General features: G+C 36.4%; 1 protein-coding gene and 1 pseudogene across 4 annotated transcripts in view; both read left to right on the top strand.

Annotated features, from left to right (window-relative positions):
* Positions 1–26,783, top strand: part of ACER3 (alkaline ceramidase 3) — a 178,707-nt gene that overhangs the window by 93,723 nt on the left and 58,201 nt on the right. For all 3 annotated transcript variants that reach the window (XM_079103994.1, XM_079103995.1, XM_079103996.1), the window contains one exon: positions 25,156–25,208. In XM_079103994.1, the coding sequence (XP_078960120.1) occupies positions 25,156–25,208 (53 nt within the window). The remainder of the gene's footprint in view (positions 1–25,155; positions 25,209–26,783) is intronic.
* LOC306639524 (small integral membrane protein 15-like) lies at positions 10,454–12,636 on the top strand (annotated as a pseudogene). The gene has a single exon. The product of its transcript is annotated as a small integral membrane protein 15-like (transcript).

Genomic DNA, 26,783 nt, shown 5'->3' on the forward strand with positions numbered 1-26,783 from the left:
TGAGAATTGTTCTTGTAATTTTTCTTTTTTTTTTTTCAGAATCTCAGTAAACTGAACTGTTATCACTGAACCTGTTTATAGCCAAGAAACTTGAGTCATCATTTGCAGTTTTGTCTCCCTCACCTTTCCATCAAGTTGACAACAAAGCTGTTTACTTCCTAAATATTGTTTAAAACCTGTTCACTTACATCCATTCCCATCCTACTACCTTCATCCAAGCAGCAACTTCCCTAACCCGGTCTACCTCTTAACCAGTTCTCCTACTTTTACACTTTTCTCCTTCAGAACACTTTCTGCACACACCAGACATGACACCTTGTATTAACTGTACTGTCTGTTTTTTGTGTGTGTAAAACACAGTAGTGGGTTTCATTTTAGAATATTCATACATGCATATAACATAATTTGACCAATTTTGTTCTTTAGTACCTCCACTTCATCTCCCTCCTCCTAGTCCCTTTCCTCCACCCTACAGTTCTCCCTTATACTTTTCACAATGTTGATTTTTTTCCCCTCATTTCCACATATGAAAGAAAACTAAGGACACCTGTATAAATGGAGATATAGCTTGATCATATGATAGTTCTATTTTTAGTTTTAGGAGGTTTGTTTGTTTGTTTTAGGGGGTATTTTTAGTAGTGGTGATTGAACCCAGGGGTACTTTACCACTGATCTACATCCCCAGTACTTTTATTTATTTTTTTCATGATTTTTTTCTTTTTACAGACTGCATTTTGATTCACTGTACACAAATGGGGTAGACAGGATCTTCTAAATTGCTGAGATTAACCTTGAACTTGTGATTCAACTGTCTCAGCCTCCTGAGTTGCTGGGATTATAGGTGTGCACCACCACACCCAGCTTAATGTTAATTTTTTGAGGGATCTCCAAACTGATTTCTATAGTGGTTATAACAATTTATGTTCCTAATGGTGAATGGTTCTTTTTGTCCCCACATCAGCGCCAGTGTTTATTGTTACTTATATTCTTTTGATAATTGCCTTCCTGACTAGGATGAGATGGAATCTTAATGTAGTTTCAGTTTTCATTTCCCTGATAACTGAAGATGTTGCACATTTTTTCATTTAATAGTTTGCCATTTGCACTTCTTTTTCTAAAATGTTTTTTAGTTGTAGAGGGACACGATATCTTTTTATTTTATTTTTATGTGATACTGAGGATTGAACCCAGAGCCTCACATGTAGGAGGCAAGTACTGTACCACTGAGCTACAGCCCCAGCTTCCATTTGCACTTATTTTGAGAAGTGCCTGTTCAGTTCATCATCCACATCCCATTTAGTGAATGGGTTATTGTTTTTTGTGGTTTTTTTTTTTTTTTTTTTTTTTTGGTTTTTTTGATATTGAGTTTTTTAGTTCATTTATATTCTGGATATTATTCTCTGTTGGAAGAGCCAACTGGCAAGGATTTCCTACAATTCTGCAGGCTATCCCACACTATTAACTGTATTCTTTGCTGTGCAGAAGGCTTTTAATTTGATGCTATCCCATTTATCAATTCTAACTATTAGTTCCTGAGCTATAGAAGTCCCAGTCAGGAAGTCATTACCTGTACCTATGTTTCCTTCTAGCAGTTGCAAAGTTTCTTCCTTTTTTTGTTTTCTTCCTCAGTGTTACATTTAAATAGTTGGAATTCTCCGTCTTTCAATTCACCATAGCATCCATGGTAGAGGGTTCTCATGCTTCACAGTGAGTCCACACTTTAACTTCTGCACAAGTGCATGCACCAAAGCACCAAGGGAATAGAACTATATTGCTGGAAAAATAACCTTGACTTTGCTCTTCTGTTACTTCAGTGGTTTATTATGGTACTTCTCAAATATGTAGTGAGGATGCTATGAGGGAACCTAGACCCTGGATCTTTATAATACACTTTTTTTTTTATTGGTTCTTTTAGTTTTACATGACAGTAGAATCTATTTTGACATAATTATACAAGCATGGAATATATCTTGTTCTAATTCAGACCCAGTACCTCTCCTTCTTCTTTGTTCTACCATATTTATTCTTTAAACAATTAATTAATTTTTAAAAAATTTAATTTCTTATGGATGTACATGATGGTGAGATTCACTGTGGTATATTCATGTATATTTATGGGAAAGTTATTTCAGATTTATTCCGCTGTCTTTCCTTTCCCCTTCATTCCCCCTTGTCTACTCCACTAAACTAATCTGTCACCCCTTCTTGTGGGATTAACTTCTACATATCAGAGAAAACATTCAACCTTTGATTTTGGGGGATTGACTTATTTCACGTGGCACGATAGTCTCAAGATCCATTCATTTATAGGCAAATGTCATAAAGTCATTCTCTATGGCTGAGTAATATACCTCTACGTATATATTCCACGTATATATTATCTGTTCATCTGTCGAAGGACACCTAGGTTGGCTCCCTAGCTTAGCTATTGTGAATTGTGCTGCTATAAACATTGATGTGCTGTGTCACTGTAGTACTGATTTTAAATCCTTTGGATATTTACTGAGTGGGATAACTGGGTAAAATGGTGGTTGCATTCCTAGTTTTTTGAGTAATCTCCATACTACTTTCCAGAGTGGTTGCACAAATTCGCAGTCCTACCAACAATGTATTACTCTTCCCACATCCTCTCCAACATTTATCTTTACTTGTATTCTTAATAATTTCCATTCTGATGAGTGAGATGAAATCTCAGTGTAGTTTTAATTCACATTGCTCTAATTCTTAGAAATGTTGAACCTTTTTTCATATATTTTTCAGCAGTCATATTTCTTTTGAGAAGTGTCTGTTTAATTCCTTTGCCCAGTTATCGACTGGATTATTTGTTTTTCAATGTTAAATTTTTTAAGTTCCTGGGTATTGATGCCTTATCTGAGGTGCAGACAGCAAAGATTTTCTTCCATTCTGTAGGTTTTCCCTTCAAGCTCTTTACTGATTCCTTTGCTGTGAAGAATCTTTTTAATTTGATGCCATCCATTTATTGTTTTTTTTATTCTTTTATTTCTTGCACTTTAGAAATCTTGCTAAGGAGGTGAGTTCCTGAGCCGATATGTCTGGCCTACATTTTCTTTTAACAGATGCAGGGTTTCTGGTCTAATCCTAGGTCTTTGATACACTTGAGTTGAGTTTGTGCAAGGTGAGAGATAGGGGTTAAATTTCATTCTTCTACATATGGATTTCTAGTTTTCCCAGCATCATTTATTAAAGAGGCTATCTTTTTTTCTCCAAGGTATGTTTTTGGCAACCTTGTCTAGTATGAGATAACTGTGTTTATGTGGGTTTGTCTCTGTGTCTTCTATTTTATTCCATTGGTCTTCATGCCTGTTCTGGTGCCAATACCATCCTATTTTTGTTACTATAGCTCTGCTGTATAATTTAAGGTGTGGTATTGTGATGTTTCCTGCTTTGCTTTTCTTGCAGAGTTGCTTTGGCTATTTTGGGCCTCTTTTTTTTTCCAAATGAATTTCAAGACCTTTTTCTATTTCTATGAAGAATGTCACTGGAATTTTTATGAGAATTGCATTGAATCTATGTTGCACTTTTGGTAATAGGGCTATTTTAACAATATTACTTTGGCCTATCCAAGAATGTAGGATGTCTTTCTATCATCTAAGGTCTTCATTATTTCTTTAGTGTTTTATAATTTTCCTTGTAGAGGTCCTTTACCTCTTTTGTTAAATTGATTCCCAAATGTTTTATTTTATTTTATTTCATTTTATTTTATTTCATTTCTTTCATTTCATATTTTATTTTATTTTATTTTATGCTGTTGTGAATGGGATAGTTTTCCTAATTTCTTTTTCAGCATATTCATTATTGTAATATAGAAATGTGATTTATGGGTGTTGATTTTGTATCCTGCTACTTTGCTGAATTCATTTATGAGTGCTAGAAGTTTTCTGGTAAAGTTTTTTGGGTCTTCTAAATATAAGGTCATGTCTTCAGCAAACAGTTTGAACTTTTCTTTTCCTATTCATACCCCTTTAATTTCCTTCTCCTGCCTAATTGCTCTGGTTAGATTTTCAAGGATTATGTTGAAAGTGGGCATCCCTGTCTTGTTGCTGTTTTAGAGGAAAAAACTCTAAAGTAGGCTTTTGATGGATTCTTCAATTTCATTACTTAAGTAAACTTTCAGTTTTTCTTTCTTTTTTTTCTTTTTCTTTTCTTTTTTTTTTTTTTTTTTTTCAGTTTTTCTTCATTCAGAATGATGATGGCCTTAGGTTTTTGTTGGCCTTTACAATGTTGAGATTTTTTTCCTTCTATCCCTAATTTTTCTAGGTTTTAAACATGAATGGAAGCTATATTTTGTCAAACGCATTTTCTGCATTAAGATAATCATGCGATTCATTTCTTTAGTTTGTTTTTGTGGCAAATTATGTTTATTGGTTACGGTATGTTGGACCAACCTTGCATCCCTGGGATGAAAACCACTAGATCATGGTGGACTATCTTTTTAATGTGTTTCTGTATGTGATTCACAAATATTTTATTAAGACTCTTGGTCTGAAGTTTTCTTTCCTTAATGTGTCATTGTCTGATTTTGGTGACAGGGAGATACTGGGTCTCATAGAATTAATTTGGAGGAATTCACTCCTTTTCTATTTCATGGAATAATTTGAGGAGAATTGGTATTGGTTCTTTTTAAAGGTCTGGTAGAACTCAATTGAGAATCTATCCAGTCCTGAGCTTTTCTTTGTTGGTAGGCTTTTTTAAAAAAATTTCATAACAATTTTTTATTCTAATTAGTTATACATGATAATAGAATGCATTTTGACATATTATACATATATGGAATATAACTTCTCCTGGTTGTACATGATGTAGAATTACATTGGTCATATAATCTTATATATGCACATAGGTTAGTAATGTCTGATTCATTCTATCTTTCTTATTCCCATTCCTCCTCCCTTCCCTTCATTTCCCTTTTTCTAATCCAAAGTACTTCTATTCTTCCCTAACCTCTCCATCTTATTATGACATTAGCATCCACATATCAGAAAACATTTGGCCTTTGGTTTTTTGGGATTGCCTTTTTTCACTTAGCATGATATTCTCCAGTTCCATTCTGATGGCTTCTTCAATTTCATTACTTGAAATTGATCTGTTTAAATTTTCTATATCCTCCTTGTTCAGTTTGGATAGGTCATGTGCCTTTTAGGAATTTATCAATGTCTTCAAGATTTTCTAGCTTATTGGAGTATAAATTTTCAAAGTATTTTCTGATAATCCTCTGTATTTCAGTACTATCTGTGGTGATATTTCCTTTTTGATCATGGATTTTAATAACTTGAGTTTATCCCTGTTTCTTTTGGTTAGCTTGACTCAGGGTTTATCAATTTTGTTTATTCTTTCAAAAAACCAACTTTTTCATTGATCTTTTTGAATTTTTTTAAACCTCAATTTCATTTATTTTGACTCTGACTTCAATTATTTCCTGTCTTTTACTGGCTTGGGTGATGGTTTGTTCTTTTTCTAGGCCCTTGAGATATAATGTTAAATTATTTATTTGATATCTTTCTATTCTTTGAATATATGAGCTCAGTGCTATGAACTTTCTTCTTAGAATTGCCTTCATATTGTCCCAAAGATTTTGATATGTTTTAAAACTATTCTTGTTTACTTCTAAGTATTTTTTATTTTTCCCCTGATTTCTTCTGTTATCCATTTATCATTCAAAAGTGTATTATTTAGTTTCTAGGTGTTATAGAGTGGTTTCTATTTTTTATCTGATTGTTGATTTATAATTTCATTCTTTGTGATCTGATAGAATGTAAGGCATTATCTCTATTTTTTTTATTTGCTAAGATTTGTTTTGTGGCCTAAAATATGTTCTATTTTAGAAAATATTCCATGTACTGCTGAGAAGAAAGGGTATTCAGTTATTGATGGGTGAAATATTCTATATATATCTATTAAGTCTAAATTATTAATTGTATTTTTTAGTTCTGTAACTTTTTTATTTAGTTTTTGTTTGGATGAGCTATCCAGACAGGCATGTTAAAGTCACCAGTATTAGTGGATTGTGGCCTATTTAATTTTTAACATTAATAAGGGTTTGTTTGATTTATAGAGATGCTCCTTTGTTTGGTGCATAAATATTTACAATCATTATTTCTTATTGATGTATGATTCCCTTAATCCGTATGAAATGACCTTCATTGTCTCTTGTGATTCACTACGACTTGAAGTCCCCTTTATCTGATATGAGTATAGAAACCCTTGCTTGTTGATGAGATCGATGTGAATTGTATGTTTTTTCCCATCCTTTCACCTTCAGTCTGTGGATGTCTTTGACTATGAGGTAAGTCTCTTGGAGACAGCACACTGTTGTGTCTTGTTTTTTAATCCAATCTGCCAACCTTTGTCTTCTGATTTTAGATCATTTACATTCAATGTTATTATGTTATTATGGAGAGATGATTTTTATTTCCTGTCATTATTATTTATTATTTTTAAATTGAATTTGATTCTCTTTCGATTGACTGTTCTTCTAGTATAGTTCCTCCCTCTGCTAGTTTTCATTTTTATTTTTCATTTCTTCTTTATGAAATATTTTATTGAGCATATTTTGTGGTACAGGCTTTCTAATTGTGAATTCTTTTAGCTTTTGTTTTTTGTGGAAGATTTTTATTTCATCTTCTATCCTGAATCTTAATTTTGCTGGGTATAGTATTCTTGGTTGGCATCTATTTCCTTTCAGAGCTCAGTATATATTATTCCTAGACCTCCTAGCTTTTAGGATTGGGGTTAAGAAATCAGTTGTGATCCAGATTGGTTTACCTCTAAATATGACCAATTTTCTCTAGCAGCTTTAAAATTCTGTCTTTATTCTGTTGTTAGGTATTGTCATAATAAAGTGTCTTAGAGTAGATCCATTATAATTTTATATATTTGGAGTCCTGTATATCTCCTGATTTGAATTCCTATTTCATTCTTAAAGTTTGGAAATTTTTGTTATTATTTCTTTTTTTTATTAAAAATCATAAATTTGCATAGGGCAATGTTGTTTGATTCATTCTGTTATTTTTTTTCCTCCCCCCCCACCCCTCTCACCCCTCTTTTCCCTCTATACAGTCCTTCCTTCCTCCATTCTTACCACCCTCCTTATCCCTAACCCTAAACCTAACCCTAACCCTAACGCTAACCCCTCCTACCCCCCATTATATGTCCTCATCCGAGTATCAGCGAGATCATTCATCATTTAGTTTTTTGAGATTGGCTTATCTCACTTAGCATGATATTCTCCAATTTCATCCATTTGCCTGCAAAGGGCATAATTTTATCGTTCTTCATGGCAGAGCAATATTCCATTGCATATATATGCCACAGTTTCTTTATCCATTCATCAATTGAAGGGCATCTAGGTTGGTTCCACAATCTGGCTATGGTGAATTGAGCAGCTATGAACATTGATGTGGCTGTATCTCTGTAGTATGCTGATTTTAAGTCCTTTGGGTATAGGCCAAGGAGTGGGATAGCTGGGTCAAATGGTGGTTCCATTCCAAGATTTCTGAGGAATCTCCATACTGCTTTTCAGAGTGGCTGCACTAATTTGCAACCCCACCAGCAATGTATGAGTATACCTTTTTCCCCACATCCTCGCTAACACCTATTGTTGCTTGTATTCTTGATAATCGCCATTCTAATTGAGGTGAGATGGAATCTTAGTGTAGTTTTGATTTGCATTTCTCTTATTACTAGAGATGATGAACATTTTTTCATATGTTGTTCATGCTTGTAGATCTTCTTCTGTGAAGTGTCTGTTCACTTCTTAGACCATTTTGTGATTGGATTATTTGTATTCTTGGTGTAGAGTTTTTTGAGTTCTTTATAAATTCTGGAAATTATCACTCTATCTGAAGTATGATTGGCAAAGATATTCTCCCACTCTGTAGGCTCTCTCTTCACATTACTGATAGTTTCCTTTGCTGAGAGAAAGCTTTTTAGTTTGAATCTATCCCAGTTATTGATTCTTGCTTTTATTTCTTGGGCTATGGGAGTCCTATTAAGGAAGTCTGATCCTAAGCCAACAAGTTGAAGGATTGGACCTACTTTTTCTTCTATAAGATGCAGGGTCTCTGGTCTGATTCTGAGGTCCTTGATCCATTTTGAGTTGAGTTTTGTGCAGGGTAAGAGATAGGGGTTTAATTTCATATGGTTTTCCAGTTTTCCCAGCACCATTTGTTGAAGAGGCTATCTTTTCTCCATTGCATATTTTTGGCCCCTTTGTCTAGTATTAGAAAATTGTATTTATTTGGGTTTGTGTCCATGTTCCTCTGTTCTGTACCATTGATCTACCTGTCTATTTTGGTACCAATACCATGCTGTTTTTGTTACTATTGCTTTGTAGTAGAGTTGAAGATCTGGTATTGCGATACCCCCTGCTTCATTTTTCCTGCGAAGGATTGCTTTAGCTATTCTGGGTTTCTTATTCTTCCAGATGAATTTCATAATTGCTTGCTCTATTTCTGTAAGGTACACCGTTGGGATTTTAATTGGAATTGCATTGAATCTGTATAGCACTTTTGGTAGTATGGCCATTTTGACAATATTAATTCTGCCTATCCAAGAACATGGGAGATCTTTCCATCTTCTAAGGTTTTCTTTAATTTCTTTCTTTAGTGTTCTGTAGTTCTCATTGTAGAGGTCTTTCACCTCTTTTGTGAGATTGATTCCCAAGTATTTTATTTTTTTCGAGGCTATTGTGAATGGGGTAGTTTTCCTGATTATTCTTTCTGAAGATTCATCACTTATGTATAAAAATGCATTGGATTTATGAGCACTGATCTTGTAACCCGCTGCTTTACTGAATTCACTTATGAGTTCTAAGAGTTTTCTGGTGGAATTTCCAGGTTCCTCTAAATATATAATCATGTCATCAACAAACAAGGATAGTTTGAGTTCTTCTTTTCCAATTCGTATCCCTTTAATTTCTTTGGTTTGTCTAATTGCTCTGGCTAGAGTCTCAAGAACGATGTTGAATAGAAGTGGTGAAAGAGGGCATCCCTGCCTTGTTCCAGTTTTTAGGGGGAATGCTTTTAGTTTTTCACCATTTAGAATGATATTAGCCGTGGGCTTAGCGTAGATGGCCTTTACAATGTTAAGGAATGTTCCCACTACCCCGATTTTTTCTAGTGTTTTGAGCATGAAGGGATGCTATATTTTATCGAATACTTTTTCTGCATCTATTGAAATAATCATGTGATTCTTAACTTTAAGTCTGTTGATATGGTGAATGACATTTGTTGATTTCTGAATGTTGAACCAACCTTGCATCCCTGGGATAAAACCCACTTGATCATGGTGAACTATCTTTTTAATATATTTTTGTATGCGATTTTGCTAAAATTTTGTTGAGAATTTTTGCGTCAATGTTCATTAAGGATATCGGTCTGAAATTTTCTTTCCTCGATGTGTCTCTGTCTGGTTTAGGTATCAGGGTGATATTGGCTTCATAGAATGAGTTTGGGAGGGTTCCCTCCTCTTCTATTTTATGGAATACTTTGAGAAGTATTGGAATGAGCTCTTTTTTAAAGGTTTTGAGGGAACTCGGCTGAGAACCCATCTGGTCCTGGACTTTTCTTTGTTGGTAGGCTTTTGATGACCTCTTCTATTTCATTGCTTGAAATTGAGTTATTTAAGTTGTGTATGTCCTCCTCATTCAGTTTAGGTAGTTTCATATGTCTCTAAAACTTGTTGATGTCTTCGAGGTTTTCTGTTTTGTTGGAGTATAGATTTTCAAAATAGCTTCTAATTATGTTTTGTATTTCACTCATGTCTGTTGTGATATTTCCTTGTTCATTCCGAATTTTAGTAATTTGAGTTTTCTCCCTCTTTCTCTTTGTTAATGTGGCTAAGGGTTTATCAATTTTGTTTATTTTTTCAAAGAACCAACTATTTATTTTGTTAATTTTTCCGATTGTTTCTCTTGTTTCAATTTCGTTGATTTCAGCTCTGATTTTAACTATTTCCTGTCTTCTACTACTTTTGGTGTTGGTCTGCTCTTCTTTTTCTAGGGCTTTAAGCTGTATTGTTAAGTCTTTTATTTGTTGATTTCTACTTCTTTTGTTGAATGCGCCCCATGAAATAAATCTTCCTCTAAGTATTGCTTTCATAGTGTCCCCAGAGGTTTTGATTATGATGTGTCTTTGTTCTCGTTTACTTCTAAGAATTTTTTTAATTTCCCTCCTGATGTCTTCTGTTATCCATTCATCATATAATAGTGTATTATTTAATTTCCAAGTATTGGAGAAGTTCTGTTTTTTATTCTGTCATTTATTTCTAATTTCAATCCATTATGATCTGATAGAGTACAAGGTAGTATCTCTATCTTCTTGTATTTGGCACAAAACATGGTCTATTTTAGGGAAGGATCCATGTGCTGCTGAGAAGAAAGTGTTTATTATTTCATTGAAAAGAGTATGCATTTAATTTGTATTGAGACCCTCATCTAGCCTAATGAATCTTAAATTTGGTCTTTAATGTTTTCCCATATTTCTTGAATATTCTGCTCATGGTCTCTTAACATTTTTTCTCTATAGTCAACTTTATTTTCAAGATCATATACTTTGTCTTTGATGCCTGAAAGTAGTCCAAGTAATCTGGCATATTAGTGATGCTTTCCATTTAATTTTTACTTTGGTTTATCAATTCCCTCATTTTGAGGATTTCCAATGATTCTTTTCAGAATCTCTTATCTTTCTTATTGAAGTATCTTTCACTTCTTGTATTTTCTATTTGATTTCACTCCTTACATTGTCTTTTACCTCATAGAGCAGTTTAACTGTGAACTTTCTAAATACCTTCTCTGACATATCCTCCACTGTGGTATTGGTGAAGTATATTGTTGAGGCATTTGGGGTTGTTTGGGATGGTTCGTTCCCTTGCTTTTTTGCATCATTTGTATGTCTACACATCTATCAGTATGGTTCTGAAGCAGCAGAGTTTCTACCCTGTGAACTTGTAGCATCTCTCCATATTATTAAATGAATATATAATGGCCATAATTACTATTCTTATTACGTTAATAATAGTAATTGTTATTTTTAGAGACAAACTATAGGGATTAATGAAATTATTTCCCTGGCCATTAATATCTCTTTTCATTTGTGGTAGTGGATGTTAAATCTGTTTAAGGTATTATAGTAAGGAAATGCAAAAGAATGGGCTCTATGTCATTTCTTGGAAATATGGTTTCATAGTTTGTGATACCAAGGCTGCCTTCCAGGAACAGTGAGTCAGGTATGCTACGTAGTTGTGTGCATTAGGACAGATGGCTGGATAACCTTGTTTGTTCAAAATCAACAAATTATACACAGAGTAAATTAGATGATGCTAAATATATAAATTAGTAAAAGAAATTAAGAGAAGCTTCCAGTCTGGCGAATTTAACCCTCTCAGAAGTATACCATGGAACTAAAGAAGGCAAGCCACCAAGGGCCATCTGAAATTCTGCTTGGCTTACTGATAATCCCAGACAAAATTAGAGATCACTACTTGAGCATAAGCCTACCCCCTAGTTTTCCTAAGACTGCTACAAAGATGTTTGACATAAAGGCTTGGGCTGAGTATATTGTGGAATAGGCTGCAGAAGACCCATATGGCTTCCTTACAACAGTTATTTTGGCCCTTACTCCACTGTTCCTAACAAGTGCTGTACTGTCCTGGAAATTGGCCAAGATGAGTAAAGCCAGGGAGAAGGAGCAAAAGAAGAAACAAAAACGTCAAGAAAATATTACAAAAGCTAGCCAACTGAAAAAGGACTGAAGGAATGAATAGGCTCTGCAACCAGAGAAAAATCACTTGGAAATCATGCAGCTTTGGAAGGACTCACTAAGGTTTCTTTGGATTTCATGATAGTATTATTTAGTAAATGAAATCTGACCATATGGAAGAATCATGTTAGTTTTGATCTCAATACTGTAGTTTTAGACTCGGGTATAGAAGTTTGTTGGTATCTACTGGCAATTATTATAAATAAGCATTTATTACACAGGTTGAATATCACTAATCAGAAAATCCCAAACCCCAAATGCTCCAAAATCCAAAACTTTTTGTGCATAAACATGATCCCCAAGCGGAAAATTCCACACCTGACTTCTTAAAGGGTTTCAGTCAAAACACAAGTACACTAAAAATATTGTATAAAGTTACCTTCAAACTATACAAAACAAATGAATTTTGTGTTTAGACTTAGTTCTATCCTCAAGATATCTCATGTATATGCAAATATTCCAAAATCTGAAAAAAATCAAACACTTCTAGTCCTAAGCATTTCAGATATGGGTTACCCAACCTGCAAATTCTTAAAAATTCTTCAAAAGTGACTAAGTCATTTGCCATTGTAGCTTTTGTACTGAAATGAAAACATCCTATGGAGAAAAATGAGTTTATATTATGAACTTTATTCAAATAGTGACTTAAAATCGGATCCTGTTCTAGACAAAGGATGTTAAGAATATAAAAGAATTATTCTCTCTGAGGTGAAAAGTTTGCTTTGACTTAAAGGAGATACAGTATATTAATCACATCTTTTATCATTATTGCTTATTCCTTGGAATGTAGTAATTTCTTTATTTCTCAAAGTAAAATAGAATTAATCAATGAGTATATAAGTCTGTTTTCTTCATTTTTTTCTGATTTTTAGCCTTATCAAGACATTCTCATTTTAAAATCTAATTTTATAAAGATTCTCTTGTCTTGATTATGTAGAAGAATACCTTTTTTTTAATTTATTTTATTGTAAACAAATGGGATACATGTTGTTTCTGTTTGTACATGGAATAACAGCATACCATTTGAGTAATCATACATTTACATAGGGGTAATGATGTTTGATTCATTCCATTATTTTTTTCCTTCCCCCCACCTTAGCCCATTTGTTGATCGGGTTATTTGTATTCTCGGTGTAGAGTTTTTTGAGTTCTTTATATATCCTGGAAATTAGTGCTCTATCTGAAGTATGAGTGGCAAAGATATTCTCCCACTCTGTAGGCTCTCTCTTCGCATTGCTGATAGTTTCCTTTGCTGAGAGAAAGCTATTCAGTTTGAATCTATCCCAGTTGTTGATTCTTGCTTTTATTTCTTGTGCTATGGGAGTCCTGTTAAGGAAGTCTGATACTAAGCCAACAAGTTGAAGGATTGGACCTACTTTTTCTTCTATAAGATGCAGGGTCTCTGGTCTGATTTCAAGGTCCTTGATCCATTGTGAGTTGAGTTTTGTGGCAGGGTGAGAGATAGGGGTTTAGTTTCATTCTGTTGGATGTGGATTTCCAGTTTTTCCCAGCACCATTTGTTGAAGAGGCTATCTTTTCTCCATAGCATATTTTTGGCATCTTTGTCTAGTATGAGAAAATTGTATTTATTTGGGTTTATGTCCTGTCCTCTATTCTGTACCATTGATCTACCTGTGTATTTTGGTACCAATACCATGCTGTTTTTGTTACTGTTGCTTTGTAGTATAGTTGAAGATCTGGTATTGCAATACCCCCCTGTTTCATTCTTCCTGCTAAGGATTGCTTTAGCTATTCTGGGTTTCTTATTCTTCCAGATGAATTTCATGATTGCTTGCTCTATTTCTGTAAGGTACGTCACTGGGATTTTAATTGGAATTGCATTGAATCTGTATAGCACTTTTGGTAGTATGGCCATTTTGACAATATTAATTCTGCCTATCCAAGAACATGGAAGATCTTTCCATCTTCTAAGGTCTTCCTCAATTTCTTTCTTCAATGTTTTGTAGTTTTCATTGTAGAGATCTTTTACCTCTTTGGTTAGATTGATTCCCAAGTATTTTATTTTTTTGAGACTATTGCAAATGGAGTTGTTTTTCTCATTTCCCTTTCAGCTGTTTCGTCACTTGCTTATAAAAATGCTTTAGATTTATGCATGTTGATTTTATAGCCTGCTATTTTGCTGAATTCATTGATGAGGTCTAGAAGTTTTCTGGAGGAGGTTTTGGATCCTCTAAATATAGAATCATGTCATCCGCAAATAGTTACAGCTTAAGTTCCTCATTTCCTATTCGTATCCCTTTAATTTCTTTGGTCTGCCTAATTGCTCTGGCTAGAGTTTCAAGGACAATATTGAATAGAAGTGGTGAAAGAGGACATCCCTGTCTTGTTCCCGTTTTTAAAGGAAATGGTTTCAGTTTTTCTCCATTAAGAATGATGTTGGCCATGGGCTTAGCATAAATAGCCTTTACAATGTTCAGGTATGTTCCTACTATCCCTATTTTTTCTAGCATTTTTAGCAGGAAGGGGTGTTGTATTTTGTCGAACACTTTTTCTTTGTCAATTGATATAACCATATGATTCTTTTTTTTTTTTTTTATTGTAAACAAATGGGATACATGTTGCCTCTCTGTTTGTACATGGTGCAAAGGCATACCATTTGTGTAATCATAAATCCACATAGAATAATGTTGTTTGATTCATTCTGTTATTTTTTCCCCTTCCCCCCACCCCTCCCACCCCTCTTTACCCTCTATACAGTACTTTCTTCCTCCATACTTGCCCCCCTCCCTAACCCTAACTCTAACCCTAACACTAACCCTTCCCTCCCCCCCATTATGTGTCATCCTCCACTTATTAGCGATATCATTCGTCCCTTGTCTTTTTGAGATTGGCTTATCTCACTTAGCATGATATTCTCCAATTTCATCCATTGCCTGCAAATGCCATAATTTTGTCATTCTTTATGGCTGAGTAATATTCCATTGTGTATATATACCACAGTTTCTTTATCCACTCGTCAATTGAAGGGCATCTAGGTTGGTTCCATAGTCTGGCTATTGTGAATTGAGCAGCTATGAACATTGATGTGGCTGTATCTCTGTAGTATGCTGATTTTAGATCCTTTGGGTATAGGCCAAGGAGTGGGATAGCTGAGTCAAATGGAGGGTCCATTCCAAGTTTTCTAAGGAATCTCCACACTGCTTTCCAGAGTGGCTGCACTAATTTGCAGCCCCACCAGCAATGTATGAGTGTACCTTTCTCCCCACATCCTCGCCAACACCTGTTGCTTGTATTTTTGATAATCGCCATTCTAATTGGGGTGAGATGGAATCTTAGGGTGGTTTTGATTTGCATTTCTCTTATTACTAGAGATGTTGAACATTTTTTCATATGTTTATTGATTGCTTGTACATCTTCTTCTGTGAAGTGTCTGTTCATTTCCTTAGCCCATTTGTCGATTGGATTATTGTATTCTGGTGTAGAGTTTTTGAGTTCTTTATAGATTCTGGAGATTAGTGCTCTATCTGAAGTATGATTGGCAAAGATATTCTCCCACTCTGTAGGCTCTTTCTTCACATTACTGATAGTTTCCTTTGCTGAGAGAAAGCTTTTTAGTTTGAATCTATCCCAGTTATTGATTCTTGCTTTTATTTCTTGTGCTATGGGAGTCCTGTTGAGGAAGTCTGGTCCTAGACCGACATGTTGAAGATCGGGACCTACTTTTTCTTCTATAATCTGCAGAGTCTCTGGTCTGATTCCAAGGTCCTTAATCCATTTTGAGTTGAGTTTTGTGCAGGGTGAGAGATATGGGTTAAGTTTCATTCTGTTGCATATGGATTTCCAATTCTCCCAGCACCATTTGTTGAAGAGGCTATCTTTTCTCCATTGCATATTTTTGGCGCCTTTGTCTAGTATTAGAAAGTTGTATTTATTTGGGTTTGTGTCCGTGTCCTCTATTCTGTACCATTGATCTACCTGTCTATTTGGTACCAGTACCATGCCGTCTTTGTTACTATTGCTTTGTAATAAAGTTGAAGTTCGGGTATTGCGATACCCCCTGCTTCATTTTTCCTGCGAAGGATTGCTTTAGCTATTCTGGGTTTCTTATTCTTCCAGATGAATTTCATGATTGCTTGCTCTATTTCTGTAAGGTACGTCATTGGGATTTTAATTGGGATTGCATTGAATCTGTATAGCACTTTTGGTAGTATGGCCATTTTGACAATATTAATTCGGCCTATCCAAGAACATGGGAGATCTTTCCATCTTCTAAGGTTTTCTTCGATTTCTTTCTTTAGTGTTCTGTAGTTCTCATTGTAGAGTCTTTTACCTCTTTTGTGAGATTGATTCCCAAGTATTTTATTTTTTTCGATGCTATGGTGAATGGGGTAGTTTTCATAATTTCTCTTTCTGAGGATTCCTCACTTATGTATAAAAATGCATTGGATTTATGAGCATTGATCTTGTAACCTGCCACTTTACTGAATTCACTTATGAGTTCTAACAGTTTTCTGGTGGGAATTTCCTGGTTCCTCTAAGTATATAATCATATCATCCGCAAATAGGGATAGTTTGAGTTCTTCTTTTCCTATTCGTATTCCTTTAATTTCCTTGGTCTGTCTAATTGCTCTGGCTAGAGTCTCAAGAACGATATTGAATAGGAGTGGTGAAAGAGGGCATCCCTGTCTTGTTCCAGTTTTTAGGGGGAATGCTTTCAGTTTTTCACCGTTTAGAATGATATTAGCCATGGGCTTAGCATAGATGGCCTTTACAATGTTAAGGAATGTTCCCACTATCCCTATTTTTTCTAGAGTTTTGAGCATGAAGGGGTGTTGTATTTTATCAAATGCTTTTTCTGCATCTATTGAAATAATCATGTGGTTCTTAAGTCTATTGATATGGTGAATTACATTTATTGATTTCCGGATGTTGAACCAACCTTGCATCCCTGGGATAAAACCCACTTGATCGTGGTGCACTATCTTTTAATATATTTTGTATGCGATTTGCTAAAATTTTATTGAGAATTTTTGCGTCAATGTTCATTAATGATATCGGTCTGAAATTTTCTTTCCTCGATTTATCTCTGTCTGGCTTGGGTATCAGGGTAATATTGGTTTCATAGAATGAGTTTGGGAGGGTACCCTCCTCTTCTATTTCATGGAATACTTTGAGAAGTATTGGAATGAGCTCTTCTTTAAAGATTTTGTAGAACTCGGCTGAGAACCCGTCTGGTCCTGGACTTTTCTTTGTTGGTAGGCTTTTGATGACCTCTTCTACTTCATTACTTGAAATTGATCTATTTAAATTTTGTATGTCCTCCTCGTTCAATTTAGGCAATTCATATGTCTCTAGAAACCTGTTGATGTCTTCGAAATTTTCTATTTGGTTAGAATATAGATTTTCAAAATAGCTTCTAATTATGTTTTGTATTTCAATCGTGTCTGTTGTGATATTTCCTTGTTCATTCTGAATTTTGGTGATTTGGGTTTTCTCTCGTCTTCTCTTTGTTAGAGTGGCTAAGGGTTTATCAATTTTGTTTATTTTTTCAAAGAACCAACTATTTATTTTGTCAATTTTTTGTATAGTTTCTTTTGTTTCAATTTCGTTGATTCAGCTCTGAGTTTAACTATTTCCTGTCTTCTACTACTTTTGGTGTTGGTCTGTTCTTCTTTTTCTAGGGCTTTGAGCTGAAGTGTTAGGTTGTTTATTTGTTGACTTTTACTTCTTTTATTGAATGCGCTCCATGAAATAAATTTTCCTCTAAGTACTGCTTTCATAGTGTCCCAAAGATTTTGATATGATGTTTCTTTGTTCTCATTTACCTCTAGCAATTTTTTAATTTCCTTCCTAATATCTTCTGTTATCCATTCATCATGTAATAGCATATTGTTTAATCTCCAGGTGTTGGAGTAGCTTCTGTTTTTTTACTCTTTCATTTATTTCTAACTTCAAACCATTATGATCTGATAGAATACAAGGTAGTGTCTCTATCTTCTTGTATTTGCTTACATTAGATTTGTGGCATAATATATGGTCTATTTTAGAGAAGGATCCATGTGCTGCTGAGAAGAAAGTGTATTCGCTCTTGGTTGGATGGTATATTCTATAAATGTCTGTTAAGTCTAAATTATTGATTGTGTTATTGAGGTCTATGGTTTCTTTGTTCAATTTTTGTTGGAAGATCTGTCCAGTGGTGAGAGAGGCGTGTTAAAATCACCTAGTATTATTGTGTTATGGTCTATTTGGTTTCTGAAATTGAGAAGGATTTGTTTGACATACATGGATGAGCCACTGTTTGGGACATAGATGTTTATGATTGTTATGTCTTGCTGATTTATGGTTCCCTTAAGCAGTATGTAATGTCCTTCTTTATCCCTTTTGACTAGTTTTGACTTGAAGTCCACCTTATCTGAAATGAGGATGGATACCCCAGCTTTTTTGCTGAGTCCATGTGCATGATATGTTTTTCCCCATCCTTTCACCTTTAGTCTATGTGTATCTCTTTCTACGAGGTGAGTCTCTTGCAGGCAACATATTGTTGGATCTTTCTTTTTGATCCAATCTGCCAGTCTATGTCTTTGATTGATGAGTTCAGGCCATTAATATTCAGGGTTATTATTGAGATATGATTAGTATTCCCGGTCATTTGGTTCATTTTATTTATTTATTTTGAGACGACTTGGTTCTTCCTTTATTTGACAATTCCTTTAGGATGGTTCCTCCCATTGCTGATTTGTTTCTTTGTTTTTCATCTCTTCCTCATGGAATATTTTGCTGAGAATGTTCTGTAATGCTGGCTTTCTTTTTGTAAATTCTTTTAGCTTTTGTTTATCATGGAAGGATTTTATTTCATCATCAAATTTGAAGGTAAGTTTTGCTGGGTATAAGATTCTTGGTTGGCATCCATTTTCTTTCAGGGCTTGAAAAATGTTGTTCCAGGCCCTTCTAGCTTTTAGGGTCTGGATTGAAAAATCTGCTGATATCCGTATTGGTTTCCCCCTGAATGTAATTTGATTCCTCTCTCTTGCGGCCTTTAAAATTCTGTCTTATTTTGTATGTTGGGCATTTTCATTATAATGTGCCTTGGTGTGGGTCTGTTATAATTTTGTATATTTGGAGTCCTATAAGCCTCTTGTACTTGATCTTCCATTTCATTCTTCAGAATTGGGAAATTTTCTGATAGTATTTCATTGAATAGATTGTTCATTTCCTTTGGTCTGTTTCTCTAAGCCTTCCTCAATTCCAATAATTCTCAAATTTGGCCTCTTCATGATATCCCATAGTTCTTGGAGATTCTGTTCATGATTTCTTACCATCTTCTCTGTTTGTTCAACTTTGTTTTCAAGGTTAAATATTTTATCTTCAATGTCTGATGTTCTGTCTTCCAGGTGTTCTATTCTATTGGTTATGCTTTCTATGGAGTTCTTAATTTGGTTTATTGTTTCCTTCATTTCAAGGATTTCTGTTTGGTTTTTTTTCAATATCTCTAACTCTTTATTGAAGTGATCTTTTGCTTCCTGTATTTGCTCTTTTAACTGTCGATTGGTGCGATCATTCAGTGCCTGCATTTGCTCTTGCATCTCGTCATTTGCTTCCCTGAGCATTTTAATTATGTACATTCTGAACTCCCTTTCTGTCATTTCTTCTGCCATGCTGTCGTTGGGTTTCATTGATGTAACATCTAGATTTGTTTGCAGCATTTTCTTTCCTTGTTTTCTCATATTGTTCAGGTATCAGTTGACCGCTGTGATATTGCAGATTTCCTCTATTGTCTTATAATATCCCTGAAGATTTCTGTTATATCCCCTCTTAGTCTTCAGTAGCCTGAAATCTTGGAGGAAGTTGATAATGCAGTGCTCCACAAGGGAGCTGACTCCCTAGGGGTGGTCGCCTTCTCGTGGGGTATATTCCCTGCTAGTGGGCAGAGGTACCTTCACTTGCTGATGAATGGTCATCCAGAAGGGAAGTAGGTTGTGGGCTGATGCAAGACCAGTTTGGGCCTGTGTCTCTGATTTTACGGTCCTTTTGGGAGAACCTCACCCAACAGGGAGGAGTCACCCGGTGGGGAGGTCTCGCTGGTCGGTTTTCCTCCCAGAGGTTCCGTTCAATTCACAACTACCGCCTGGGCTGGGCAGCCTTCTTCTGCAATGTTCCCAGGGACCCGGACCTACCTCCTGGGCCTGGAAGCCTCACCCTTCACAAACGAATCTCCTTCGGCTGCCTCTCCTCAGAGAAGCTTCCTGCAGTCCTGGAGCCTTCGCTCCGCCCCTCAGTTTGTCTGTGGGGCCCTTCCACCAAGAAGCCGTCTAGGACCCCTGCTCTGCACTTTTCGCCTGGCTATGCGGCCCCTCCTCTGAGCAGCCACCTGGAGCCCCTTACAATCGCTCCGAGTCCAGTGACCCGCCACACGCCTTTTCCTCTGGCAGCCACCTGTTGTTCCGTGCGGTCGCTCTAAGACCAAGTGACCCACCACGCACCACTTTCTCCACCAGGCAGTCACCCAGAGATCTGGTGCGTCACGAGTCCCAAGAACTCACTGTGCACCTTCTTGTCCCGACTGCCTCCCGTAGCCCTGGTGCAGTCACTTCGAGCCCAAGCACCCCCGCCGCGCTCCTCCTCCTTCTCCAGACAAACCCCCTATGTTCAGGAGTGGATGCTCTGGGACCAAACCACTCACCACGCTGTTCCACCGGATAGCCGCCCAGAGCCCTGGCGCAGCTGTTCCAATTCCAAGCGACGTGCCGAGCCCGTATTTCTCCTTCTCCTCTGGGCAGCCCCCTGTGTTCAGGGGTGGTCACGTTCAGTCCAAACAGCTCACCAAGCACCTTCTCCTTTGGGCAGCCTCCCAGAGCGCGGGTGGGTTGCGCCGAGTCCAAGCGCTGTGGTGAACAGCCACCTCTCCAGTGCTCCCAGCTGTGTGCGATCACTGCTCCGGCGGGGGGAGGGGCGCCTCGCCGGCAGTTCTACTTTGCAAAGATCCCTGCTTTCGGGGCTACCGCCCTGTCCGGGGGCTACCGCCCCGTCCGCCTGCCCAGTGGGAAACACTCACCCGGCTGCTTTGAGTTGGTCCCAAGTCTCTCAATATCTCCTTTTCTTGAGTCCTGCGTCCACGCTGCTCCTCCGGATAGCCGCCCGGAGCCCTGGCGCAGCTGATCCAATTCCAAGAGACGTGCCGAGCCCGTATTTCTCCTTCTCCTCTGGGCAGCCCCCTCTTCAATGCTCCCAGCTGTCTGCGATCACTGCTCCGGCGGGGGGAGGGGCGCCTCGCCGGCAGTTCTACTTTGCAAAGATCCCTGCTTTTGGGGCTATCGCCCCGTCCAGGACTCCTGCCCCGTCCGGGACGCCTGCCCAGTGGGGGACTCTCGCCCGGCTGCTTTGAGTTGGTCCCAAGGCTCTCTATATCTCCTCTTCTTGAGTCCTGAGTCCTGGAGCAACACGAAACGCAGCCACCCTCTAGTCCGCCATCTTGAATCCCCACCATATGATTCTTATCCTTAAGTCTGTTGACATGATGGATTATGTTTATTGATTTACCGATGGTAAACCATCCTTGCATTCCAGGGATGAACCCCACTTGATCATGGTGCACAAATTTTCTTAATATGTTTTTGGATACGGTTTGCCAATATTTTGTTAAGGATCTTTGCATCTATATTCATCCAGGATATTGGTCTAACATTTTCTTTCCTTGATGTGTCTTTGCCTGGTTTGGGTATGATGGTGGTATTAGCTTCATAGAATGAATTCAGTAGGGTACCCTCCTTTTCTATTTCCTGGAATACTTTGAGAAGTATTGGAATGAGTTCTTCTTTGAAGGTCTTGTAGAACTCGGCTGAGAATCCGTCTGGTCCTGGGCTTTTCTTGGATGGTAGATTTTTAATGGCTTCTTCTATTTCATTGCTTGATATTGATCTGTTTAAATTGTGTATGTCCTCCTGGTTCAGTTTGGGAGGAGCGTCTAGAGCGTCTCTAGAAATTTGTCAATGTCATTGGTAGTTTCTATTTTGTTGGAATACAGATTTTCAAAGTAGCTTCTCATTATGTTCTGTATCTCACTGGTGTCTGTCGTGATACTTCCTTTTTCATCACGAATTTTAGTAATTTGAATTTTCTCTCTCCTCTTTGTTAGTGTGACTAAGGGTTTGTCTATTTTGTTTACTTTCTCAAAGAACCAACTTTTTGTTCTGTCAATTTTTTGAATTGTCTCTTTTGTTTCAATTTTATTGATTTCATCTCTGATTTTAATTATTTCCTGTCTTCTACTACTTTTGCTGTTATTCTGTTCGTCTTTTTCTAGGGCTTTGAGCTGTAATATTAGGTCATTTAGTTGTTGACTTTTCATTTTTTTCTGGAATGCACTCCATGCAATGAATTTTCCTCTTAGTACCGCTTTCATAGTGTCCCAGAGATTTTGATATGTTGTGTCGTCATTCTTATTGACCTCTAAGAATTTTTTTATCTCCTCCCTGATATTTTTTGTTTTCCATGTTTCATTCAATAGCATATTATTTAGTCTCCAGGTGTTGGAGTAATTTATTTTTTATTTTGTCATTGATTTCTATTCTCAGTCCATTATGATCTGATAGAACACAAGGCAGTATCTCTATTTTTCTGCATTTCCTAAGGGCTGCTTTGTGGCATAACATATGGTCTATTTTCAAGAAGGTTCCATGTGCTGACAATGAGCTTCAAGCCTCCAGCAGGCACCTTAGGATGGGATTTGCCCCACCTAAAGATCGTAGTTATGGCTTCCAGGATTATCCAAGATGACCGCTCTGGCTTCGAAATGTGTTGGCAAATGGGGAGCTGCAGCTCAGGGTGTGGAGGTGGTCAGCTGGAGGTCCTGGAGGCAGGATGCGGTTGGTCAAATTTTAGTTTTCACCTCAAACTTGTTGGATTGATATGCTGGCAGACTGCAGGTCATCACAGCAGACAAATGGGGTACACACCAGGGGATCGATAAGCAGCAAAAACCGCCTCGCTGAGAAACAGGTATCCTCTGCTTGAAACGGAAGTTACAGAGCAACAAGGAACCTACCTTCTGTTTTTAACAGTTCTTGTACTTATGAACACTGCCATTTTCTTAAGAGATGAGTTGTTGAGAAGAATAACACTGATTTAAAACTTGCAGTAAAAATGCCAAATGCTGTAGTATCTTGGAATCAGTTTATTTTTGTGTTAACTAGAACAGTGAAGTAAGTAAAAAGTTTTATCAGATTATTTGTTGATTTATAGATGGCACTTTTGATTTTATTCCATTCTTTAACTCATATGTAGTGATGTCCTATACTTTTTGATCCAACAAGTTTGAGGTGAAAACTAAAATTTGATATTTCTTTTACAAAGTTAACAACTAAGCCATAACTTCTTGAAAGGTTAAGAAATATGGGAAGACCCATCACCGCCGTGGCAACCGGCAAGTGGGAGGCGGCGCTGCCTCTGTGGCCTGTGGAGGCCCGGTTGCGGTGCAGCTTCCCGACCTGCTGGTCTTCAGGAAGTCCCCAGAGACTGGAACCAAGGTTGCCCGGCCCAGGGCGTCTTCCTAGGTGTCACTGTGATGGGTTTTACAGCATTAATGGACAGGTTCAGCCTGACATGCAAGTCAGAACATGACATGGACAAACTGGCCCACATCTTCAGTCATTACATTAGTGACATTGTGGAGCGTGAGTGATCATTGTAGGAAAGCAAGGAGATGTGCCCAGTTTTGGAGGGGATATCCTAAATATCACAGGGAATGTGCTCCTGACACTCCGGACAGTGGAGAAAAATCAACTGAGTGACATCATTACCCTGGTGGCAAAATGCAGTCCAGAGATATAGGAGAAATTTGAGATCTACCACACCAGAGAAGGCCAGGATCTGCGGCTAAAGATAGGTAGTAATTCCTAGAAGAGTGTTCCAAGTGGAAAAGAAAGAACAATCTAAAAGTTTCAAAAGATAAATGACAAACTGAGGAAAAAAATATTTATAACTCATATAGACAAAGGGAAAATTTCTCTGATATTGAAACAGCACCTGAAAATTAAAACTAACATGAGAGAAAAATGGGCAAAGACATGAACAAATGCTGCATAGACAAACACATGTATTTAAATCTGTATAAAAGATGATCATCTTCATTCACATAGTAAGAAAAATGCCAATTGAAAATATACTGAGATACTATCTTACCTGTAAATAGGCAAAAATTCAGATGCTGGAAAATACCAGTTCTTGGCAAGATATAAGGAATGATTGTTGTCATACTGGTGAAATGAAAAATGGTCAACTTCTATGTAAGGTGATTTGGTAATCTTTATCAAGAGTAAAAGTGCATGGTTTAACCCAGCAATTCCACTTCTGAACATTTATCCTACAGGTATACCTATAGGTATGTGAAATGTTATATGTACAAGGTTATTAATTGCATATGGATTGTAATAAAAGATTGAAAACAGCCTACAGGGAACTGATTAAATAAACAATATTTCTACAGTGACATTCTCTGCAACTTTAAAAAACACACTCATTACAAAAAATTTTCTTGTGTCCTTCTGTACACTCTTTCTCCCACCATTCCCCTCCCGTATCCCCAAGCAACCACTGATCTCCTTTCTGTTGCTAGATATTATTTGCTTCTTAAAAAGAATGTTACAGACAGGAGCATATAGTTCTGCACATGTGGGATCATGGGTTCAATTCCCAACACGAATGTAAAAAACAAACAAAAAAAGAATGTTATATAACAGGTAGAATCATACCATATGTACTTTTGGCTATTTTCATTCGGCATAATTAAGAGTTTCATCAATTTTATAGTGTATATCAATAGTTAATTCCTTTTTTGCTGGGTATTGTATTGTTTTCTATTGTATGGCTATATTATACTACAGTTTATTTATCTGCTAATTTATGGATGAACACTCATGCTGTTGTCAGTTTTTGACTGCCACAAATAAAGCTATTATGAAAAAAAAGAAAAATTTGGGAAGATTTCGTTGGGCATAGTAATAATGCACAATAGGATAAATTGTATTCAAAATGAGAGTTGTATAATTGGAAGTACAGAGCTAAAGGATCTTTCAGTTAAGAAGTATAACTGGGAACTTCTTACCATTAAACATGGCTTTTTCTACATATACGAGTAATTTTATTCACTGTATTTAATAGCTTATTAATGTTCCTGCACCTCTGAGAATGAATTTTAAGTTAAATAATTGTTCAACAGCTCTAATTTAAAAATGAAACAAGATATTGAAATAAATTTTATACTTCATAAGAAAGAAAAAAAAATTAAGAGAAGACAGCAATCTTATGTGTGTGGGGAGCTGGGGATTAATCCAGGGCCTTGTGCGTACTAATCATGCATTCTACCACTGAGCTACATGGCTAATCTCACTATTTATCTGTTATCTCTCTTTGTTTCATATAGCTATTGGATGAACTCCCAATGATTTACAGCTGTTGCATATTTGTATACTGCATGTAAGTACTTATATTTAAATTTAAGTTGTTTGATATACTTTTGAATTCATATTTTTTAAGGAATTAATATAACTAACCCAGTTATATTGCCAGGAGATTATAATAATGTAGAAGATTATAAGTTTTATGATATCAATTAAGAGTATAATTTCTTAGAAGTATTAATAATGTTATTTATTAACTTTTGTGATTTTAAACCCTGTAGCCAATTTAGATAAAATCTTAATTGTACTTAAGTTGTATAATTTTCATTTCCTTATATAAAGGATGTGTACAAACTTAGATATATTTGTTGTGCTGTGATATATACTATCATATTAACAATTTCTTAACAGAAGCTTACCAGAAAATGAAGTACACTTCTAGTTGTATAATGATTGTGTCATTTTAATTTCTTTGTTTTGAAGTTACTTACTAAATAGTATCTGTTCTCCTTTAATTTTCTTATTCTAAATCACAGTAAAGCTGTCAAAAATGTGCTTATTTTGATTGTCTGTTCACAAATATGAATGAGAATATTGAATCCAATATTCCCTTCCTGGTTCATATTTTTTATTTCAATCTCAAGTTAATTTATATTTCCTGAGTGATAATCTTGAAAAATAAAATGATTTGGTTAAGAACATTAATAAGCAGTAATATCTCCTTGTACTGTACTAGGCAGCATGCTACACCATATCTAATTCTATACAGTTGTGCAAGATAAATGGGTATTGTCCTTATTTTATAAATAAGAAAGTGAAGCACAGAGAGATTTAGTAACTTAACTAAGGACTTAAGCAGAACTTGATTAAAAAGCATACCAGTTAAACCATCATCCAGGTAAATAATATCTAAGGGACATGAAAATATACCATGATAGAGAAAATTACAGTGGTCAGAATCCTTCTCAAGAAGAAATTGGAAAAACACTTTTTATTAGGCTGCCTGGGAATGTGGTATTAATAAAGATGTGGAACCCTTTCTGTAGTGTGTGATCATATAGCAGATGGACATTACCCATGCTTTCTAAGGACAGTAGGTTAAGTTAGCTGCAGATCTTTTGTTTTGCTGAAATATGGTATGCAAGTTTGGGCTCCAGCTAAATTACCAGAACAAAGAAGGGTCTCCCTGACCCCATGACCTTGCAGGATACAGCCTGTCTGAATGTTAAACAGATATATAAAGAACATATATTTGGAGGGGAAAAAATGACTAACCTGTGGAGGGACGCACATGATATAGCTGAGTCAGGCCTAGTAATAACAAGGCTAGAATTGAGGAAAACCTCTGTTCGAACTAGTTTGTATCCTTGTCTTCTATACCATAATGTTACAGGGCACTGGCCAGCCACAAAACTGAGGCAGCCACAGAGGCCCCATCTTCACCCGTATTCTTTTTTTTTAAGTTGTCAGTGGACCTTTATTTTTATTTATTTATATGTGGTGCTGAGAATCGAACCCAGTGTCTCATGCATGCTAGGCAAGTGCTCTATCACTGAGCCACAACCCAGCCTCCAACCTTATTCTTGTGATCATTCCATAAACTTTCATACATGTTGCTCAGAGTAGCAGGCATGAGTTTATTGAAAGAACA

This window comes from Sciurus vulgaris, assembly GCF_902686455.1.
Source record: "Sciurus vulgaris genome assembly, chromosome: 11".
Lineage (NCBI taxonomy): Eukaryota > Metazoa > Chordata > Mammalia > Rodentia > Sciuridae > Sciurus > Sciurus vulgaris.